General features: G+C 42.5%; 1 protein-coding gene across 1 annotated transcript; it reads left to right on the top strand.

The window, feature by feature from the left end:
* Window positions 1-4,578: 4,578 nt before the first annotated feature.
* Window positions 4,579-7,046, top strand: LOC107195237. The gene is given in 5 exon segments (XM_015585041.1): window positions 4,579-4,776; window positions 5,191-5,491; window positions 5,776-5,939; window positions 6,150-6,301; window positions 6,920-7,046. Coding segments are annotated over 5 exon segments (942 nt in total).
* The last annotated feature ends 901 nt before the right edge of the window (window positions 7,047-7,947 follow it).

The following is a 7,947-nucleotide window of genomic DNA, read 5'->3' on the forward strand; positions in this document are numbered from 1 at the left end:
CTAGAAATTTTCACTCACCTGTCGATATTATTTGGCTAGCAGTTTGAGCGATTCGCCACGGGCGGCGCCACCGGTCAATAAAATAGTGGTATTCCGCGATTAAATGCGATTTTAACAGTGTTCTGGTCGTTTATTGTTATTATCAATATAAGTGGAATAATCTACGTACTTTCAGCTACAAATCGAGTTCTTTATCTAAACGAAAGCTGCGCGTATAACGGTATAAGAGGTGTCCAAAGTGAACTAACCGGGGTACGCATGACGAGCTACAGTGTCAACCGTTGCAAATAAAGGGCGATTTTAACAGTGTTGTGGTCGTTTATTGTAACTGCCACTGACTGGAGATTAATCTACATTCTTTCATCTACAAGTCGTGTGCCTGGTCAAATCAAATGCTGTCCATATAACGTCGTGAGACCTGTCTAAATATGAAGTAAACAAGGAGTGCTTGACGTGACCCAGTGACTTCATCCATGTTTCCGGGACTCTGTGACACCCCAGCAACCATGTCAGTTTCTGCATATACTACTACAGCCCAAGTTTAAAAGACGTAGGCAGTAGTTAGTTTTTGTAGTAACCCGATGAATCAGACAAATATAATTGAAGATGAATATAAGTTCCTTCGATTATTTCGTGGGGTTCTTCTATGTGAAAGAAACGTGTGAGCTAGGGGCGTTGCTAGCGATCAATTTACTGTAATTTGTTAAAAAAAAAGAATTACATTGAGGTGCTGGTTTAATTTCCAGTCTGTGGCATGTAACTGTCCCTCGCGGACGAACATTATGATATATGTACATCCGTGTATCATGCGAGAACAGGGCGGTAGCATACGAATTATCAAACACAAACTGAACGTGTTCGGTTATCCCGCTACGTTGACGATTTGTGTGTCAAGTAGCTGTAATAGATATTCTAATCAAAGAGGACATACACGGTTAGACGGTTCTCGACCTACCTTAATCTTTCATTAACCGTATATACAGAGAGTGATTCTACATTAGTGTTGGACACTTTTTTTTTGCAAGTATACTCCTACACAGTGAACCTAAATGAAAAAGAATATTCTTATACCTATCAGAGACTGTTTCTTATTCCCAGTTAATAACATGCACAACTGGGTAGAAAAGGGGGTGGGGGCAAAATCCAATTTTTTTCTTGTAGGGTGGGGTAAAAGCCACTTTTTTCCATTCAGTGGGGCAAGTGCCCCCCCTACCCACCTTGGCTATGCCATGGTCGACCATCATACAACATTCTTACGATCAACAAATCGTTGTGATGCCAAACTTTCGGTATGATAAAGATAATCCGCTGGGCCAGGGGGCTACGAACGGCAGGTCACGATAGAAATAGGGTGGAAGGCGCGGCGATAGGATCGTGAACAGAAAATGACCGGTTCACGCTCGCTGGTATGCCGAGATGCATTTCTGTGTCAGTGGTAAAGGTCTAATAGCGGGGCTCGATCTCCTATTCCTTTCAGCTTTATTATAGACGCCGAGGCACCGACAATTTCATCGGGATCGCTCGCGGGGAACGAGCGTGATTGTGCGTCAGCCCACTTCTTGGCACTGAGCATTAAATATTTCATAAACTAATGGCCAAATATCATTGACTTCAGAATTCCAAGCCCTATCACCGTGCTAAATCTTAAACCATTAAAAACGTCAGTGTTACACCTGGGGACCTCTTCTTGTCAGTGGTCTGAGGGGTCTTCGAACACTCACCGATGGTTTCCTGTACTTTTATTTTCGATTTCGACCGAGTGTACCACCGTAACCAGTGTACACCATTCAGGAGTCGCCGTGAATAATCGTGGTATGCACCCATGTAGGGCGAACTCCTATTATAAGGCAACCGGTCTTCCATATTTATTATATCTTGTGGCCACGGGGGACGCGGTGGTCGGCGACGTTCGACTCGTCAAGTGTGTCACGTGGTCAATGACTTCCGTTCGTGGTGTTTTTTCTTCTTCTGTTTTTTCGACATTCCCGACACGATCCAGGAATACCGCATATCGATATCTCCTCGTTTCGGTGGACACCATAACCTAGTATGGTCCGAGATAGCACATGACGCCTTCAAGACGACTTATAAATGCGTCAGACCTAAAACAGCCGTAAAATAGGCGTCTTCAAGGCGTCATGTGCAATTTGGGGTAACTAGACTACTATATGGTGTAAGTATTATACGTTTATGGTGGACTCACGTCCGAATTCCTGGCTCTTCTCGATCGATTCGCCCTGGAATCGACGCCTGAGAAAGGCGAGAATTGAATCGGTAAATACGTTCGCAGGAAATGCCACGCGGAGATTAGCAAGATCCTCCTAATAAGAAGACACACGCCAGCATCCCGCTACCGAAACAGTTATGACGGGAACGTCGATCGCCTAGATCGGGCGCACGGCAGTGATGGGGGACCTTGGCAAAAGAAAAGGAAAGCCTCTTGATCCGCGCATCCGACGCGATACGGTCGTATTTACTAATGGGATCGATTGTGTTTGTTGTGTAGGGCAAGTCCGGAAGAGGCCACGTTTTCAAATAAAATTTTTTAATACTCTCAATATGTGTATTAATAAATAGACAATACTTCACATTCATTGAACTTTTCCGTTCATGAAAAACAAATTCCCAAAGAATGACAATTTTTCAAGACTTCGCAGCGGCAAGACCCCTTAAAAACGTTCGAAAATTTTAGAAATGATAAATATCACTTAATTATAATATTAATTAATTGTATCGAAAAACGTTTCGATGAATTATGTTGCGTTTTAAGGGACCCATCGGGAGGATACAATTTGATTTCCTTATATATTATTTTATTTTAAAATATCAAGGTGACAATGAGTTTTTCAAGGTCAATGCATCTTTTTTTTAATACCATCTTGATATAGATTTAATCTATTAAAAGAAAAGATGCGTTCACCTTGACAAAACTCAAGGTCATCTTTAGATCTCAAAAAAAAGATTAAGTAATAAAATTGTATCCATCCGATGCATCCCTTAGAATGCTACATAGTTCATTGAAACGTTTTCTGACACAACCGATGTTAACGAGTTATTTTAAATGGTAATTCTTATTGACTCAACCTGTATAATTCTCTACGATGACGTCTTCTGCTGACCACGTTGGTTGAACTAAGAGAGGTAGAGGGGGGATAGAGAGACTTTTGCCCGCAAGAATTCGGTCGAGACAAATTGCAACCGCAGGAACGCGAACAAAGGAAAAAAAAGACAGAACAACAGAAAAAAAAATGCTTTCGAACTGGATCTTTGGGGTCCGGTGGTGGACAGCGACGGAGGCGGAAGGTTGGCCAGTTCCATTGAAAATGTAGTGCCAAAGCCGCGTGGTCATTGGCCGCGCGGTCTGCCCCCCACGTGTGACCGGCAAGCTATATAGAAGGCCCCGCGTGGAATTTCATCTTCAGAGTCGAGAGTCAGTGTCAAAGGAAGTCCAGCCGAAGAGTAACGAAGTGAGTAGTTCGCCCTGGCTGCGTAACCCTTCTTCTCCTCGCTTGATCACGTAATTACAGTACATCAAAAACTTTAAATGTGTGTCGATACGATAAATCCGTGTTACATAGTCCCCTTGCATCGGTTCATCCCGAATAAGACAATCTTCGTCCATGTACACTTTTTGTTCTCCGATAGCAAATCGCTCGATTGTAATGTCCTGGAATCTTCTTCGTTCACATTTCTCTTATTTAGACAGTGCCTCCTCTATTGCTGCTTGTTAAAAATAAGGTATATAAATGTATCTCGAAGGAATTTTTGAGCATTTTACAGCTGTTTAAAATATAGTGTCAACATTTTTCAAATAGTTGAAACAAATAGTTGAAAAGTACATTTTTTTACCTGAAATAATTTTTATGAAGTATACCTGAGACCTAAGTAGACTTGTGTCTCCAGTGTAAGCATCCAAAAAGCTCATTCTGATCAGTTTCCTAATTCAACAGTTACAATTTATTGAAAACATATTGACACTATATTTCAAACACCTGTAAAATCAACGATTTAAAAAATGTTTCAAAATCCTTCCAGATACATTTATATGTCACTAAGGACAATAACATATTCAAGTTACAGTACGGTCCGAACAGTTACTCCAAAAAATGGTCCAAAAATAGTCCTTCATTTTACCTAAACATTCGAACAATCGTCCTCCAGTCCTACGAGACTTTGCCCCATGACATGCACCGTACTCCCTTCGTTTTCTCGCTTAATCGACGGATACCAGCACAGTCGCGACCGCGTTTCCCGGTAACGGTACCGGTTCGGTCGGGTTCAACAAACCGGGAGCGCTGCTTCTGATCCAAGAAGTGGGCTAGCCGGTGCGCACGACTCAGGGCGACCTTAACCGTTCTGACACACTTTCCTGGCACCGTGTGGCTTCTCCAGTCCATCTTTCGCGTTGGTGGTCGGCTTTTACTTTTCCTTGGTTTTCGGATCGAAGGTCAAGGTCCATCGTAAAACAACGGGAGCAGAAGAACTCGACCGAAAATTCTACATATAGAATATCTTTATAGGAAAGATTTTACTAGTGGTAAACGAGCATGAAAAGCTTCGCGATTTTCTGCCCGTAGAATGCATTACCAACAATACGTGTCGTTGTGTCTGGTGGGTTTGGTTCTGGGACAGGCGGCCAGCTTGCCGCAGCATCCCCAGTATTCACAGCAGATCGAGCATCGGCCTCGAGAGGACCGAAAGTTCGCGGAGAAACCGAACGCGATGAAGAAAGTCGCCATCGATGATTTGAACGAAGTCGGGACGAACCAGATTCAGGTACTTAATAATATATGGTCGATCAGTTTCCACCCTTCGATCAAATATAAACTTCATATCAGTGAAACCACGGATCCCTGCTGACAAAAGTTAAATATCAATCGGTGACAAAATTTAACGCACTTTTAAAATGAGTGTTGCATCAGTGCAACAATGGAAGTTAAAGGGTTAATATCGTCAACAGTTTCTGAGGTATTCTAGCGGGTCGATTTAAATGGGACACCCTGTATACTCTACCGTTTAGAAGGTACTCCGATGCAATAGAAAATACTTCCAAAGACAAAGATGAAGATGATTCGTAATGATAAGCTTCCTTGCCTTCATTTTTCTTTATCCTGGCCCGTTTCTGTTTTAAAACAAGAGGATGGTCCTTGAACATTCGGGTACTCAATCTGTTGATTTCTGTTCTGTCAGGAGGGTAATGGCGGCAGCAGCTTCTCCTGGTCGAACATGTTGGGTGTGCTGATGAGACTGTTGCTCGGCCGTGTGGCGGGCGACAACGAGGCGAGCAAAAACGAAATCGCCGAAGACGGTGTGCCAGCCAGCCCGTGGGCGAACGCGGTCGCGGTTGGCCTACGAGTGATCACCGCCCTGATCGGTGGCCCCCAGCACGGTGATATCGAGGGCATCGACAAGGTCAGCCACGACGGAAGCCCTATGCAGGTAAGTAGAATTGAGACACCGTAAGTCGGGGTAACTTTGACTCATTAGTCAGGTGCAACTTTGGTCCTAATATCAATAAACGATCATTTTCGACTTTGCAAATTTGAAAATTGTTACATTAACGTTGATTTTTGCGTGAAAAGGTATTAAAGTAAAAGCTACCATAAATGTAACACTGTTTTGCTGTATAGTGTAGACGCAGCTTAAGACAGAAAATGTATTGTTATCATTTATAGTCGTCATATTATAGTCTAGTTATCGTTAAGTTATCACTGAATCAAAGTTCGCCCAAATTACGGTACTCGATAAAAGTCACCGAATGAACTATCGCAACAGGATACGATAATGTCGTTTCCATTCGACAACAGTTCATCGGCATAGTGGTGAACCTTCTGGACGCTCTGAAGACTTCGTTTTCCCATCGTTCGTTCACGGCCAGATCAGCTGGCAGACGGGACACAGTTTCGGAGGCCGCTGTGGCGTCGATCACTATGCTCAAGGTAAGACCCGTCCCGTTTTCGAAAACCTTTAAATGATCGTTGTTCTCGTTCGACAAACAGTCCCTGAAGCTACAAGTCTAGAAGCAAAGAAAAGAATCATTATTATTATAAAATTCGGAGGAAAGTTTACGGAAAAATGAAAATTCGTTTAACATTGCCTGTAGAGGGTTAAACGGCAGTCCCTGCTTGACACAGAGCATTTGTTTTAAGGGTTATATGAGGTCGCTGAAGACCTTCAGCAACGTGGGTCGCGCAGAGGAAGAGGGCCAGCAAGGCTGCGCCGAGAGAGCCCTCTGCGAGGCGAGCGCAGAATGCGCGGCAGACGCTCAGGGGACGACGTCAATCTTCTGTCAGCTTGGATCGTAAGTGATCCTTTTAGTTCCAAAACCACAGGATCGTAATTATTAGACTGCGGATTTTATGCATTTATAGCTTATACCCAACCCAAATAGCACATGACGCCTCGAAGACGCCGATTTTACGACTATTTTATGTCTAAGGCGCCTTTAAGCCGCTTTCAAGACGTCATTAATCGTCATGTGCTATCTGGGAATTGTTTGAAAGAAAGTATACTAAGAAGTTTAATCAGTAGACTGTGGATTTTTATGCAAAATAAAATTTTATAAATTAATTCTTCAAGACAAGAACAAAGGTAGGAATTTTTATCTTTGCTTAAATATCTTATTGAGTTAAGAATAAAATAGAAAGTCGTTGCATTCGACGAAACATTTGTCTTTTACTATATTTCACAGAGCTCTAGAGTCTATAAATGCATAAAATCCGCAGTTTATTAATGAATTTTAATAATCCAGTTTAATAAGAACCTTCGGTATGGTAAAGAAATTTCTGTTTCTTCCTACTTTCCATAAACAAGAGTTTAAAGATTGATATTTACATAAAGATCCATAGTATAGTGCATCATTGACTACCTTTCTCTGTCTGACAATCGGCTGTAACGGAACATCTTCGATCGTGCACAGGTACACGACGAGCTACATACTTCAAATGCAGAGTGGCATCGGCTTCGAGACGCTCTACGAGGCTGGTCGTCGCGGACGGACCGGGCAGGACTGCAGGACCCTGTTCTTGGACTGCAACGCCGTTTGAGGGACTCGTTCAGCGTCCCAACGATCCCGTGGACCCACCAGACTGACCCGTATTACCGACGTAAAAACTCCGGATCCTGGGAAACGATCGTTGGTTAATCGATTAATTGAAGCTGATTTGGCAATTGGTCGATTGATTCGGGACGATTCGATGAGATAACCCACTTTATGTGTACGGGAAAACCGAACGAACGGGTGTCCCTTAAACACCTACGGTCGACGAGCAAACGGTTCACTCAGCGGGATACAGTGACTCGCACAAGTTTGTTCAAAGACTGTCACTTCTGTTTGAGATTATTTACCAAGATGCCAATTTTATTTAAAAATTGATAAAAAAAATCTTATCACGAAAGAAGCGTTGCGAGAAATGTTACGACACTCTATTCGAAAAGACGTGTGATTCACTTTTGAAAGTATCAAATAGAGATAATTATGTGTACTAGTAAGTGGCTCACGATTTTTTGGTCAAACTCAGTATTTCTTTTGAAACAAAATGCTATGCTATTTTAATGGTAGTTGGTATTTGCTCCATCGTTCTCCGCCATTTTGATTCGACAGAAAAATCGGAGAAGGTACAGGAATTAATATCTAGTAATAGAATATTTAAATAGAAGTTGCACAAATATTTCGACATTGTCGTTTCAGAAGTGTGTGAGTCACTCTAGATCGAAGAAGATCCGTGAACCGAACGAACACGTGCACTTCGATCGTACCTCGGAAAAGATCGTCGCGATACACACTTACTTATTGCTTGTTAGAGGATTTTTCTTCTTGTTAGAGGATTAGTGGATTTGTCCAGGGCGTAGACCCTTATTTATATTATGTGTAACTACAATTACTTCGATCATCGACGATTACATAGGCAAATTGTGCTTAACACAAGGGAACGAAGGTTTCCGTAC

The sequence above is a fragment of the Dufourea novaeangliae genome, unplaced genomic scaffold (genome assembly GCF_001272555.1).
Source record: "Dufourea novaeangliae isolate 0120121106 unplaced genomic scaffold, ASM127255v1 scaffold55, whole genome shotgun sequence".
In the NCBI taxonomy this organism is placed as follows: domain Eukaryota; kingdom Metazoa; phylum Arthropoda; class Insecta; order Hymenoptera; family Halictidae; genus Dufourea; species Dufourea novaeangliae.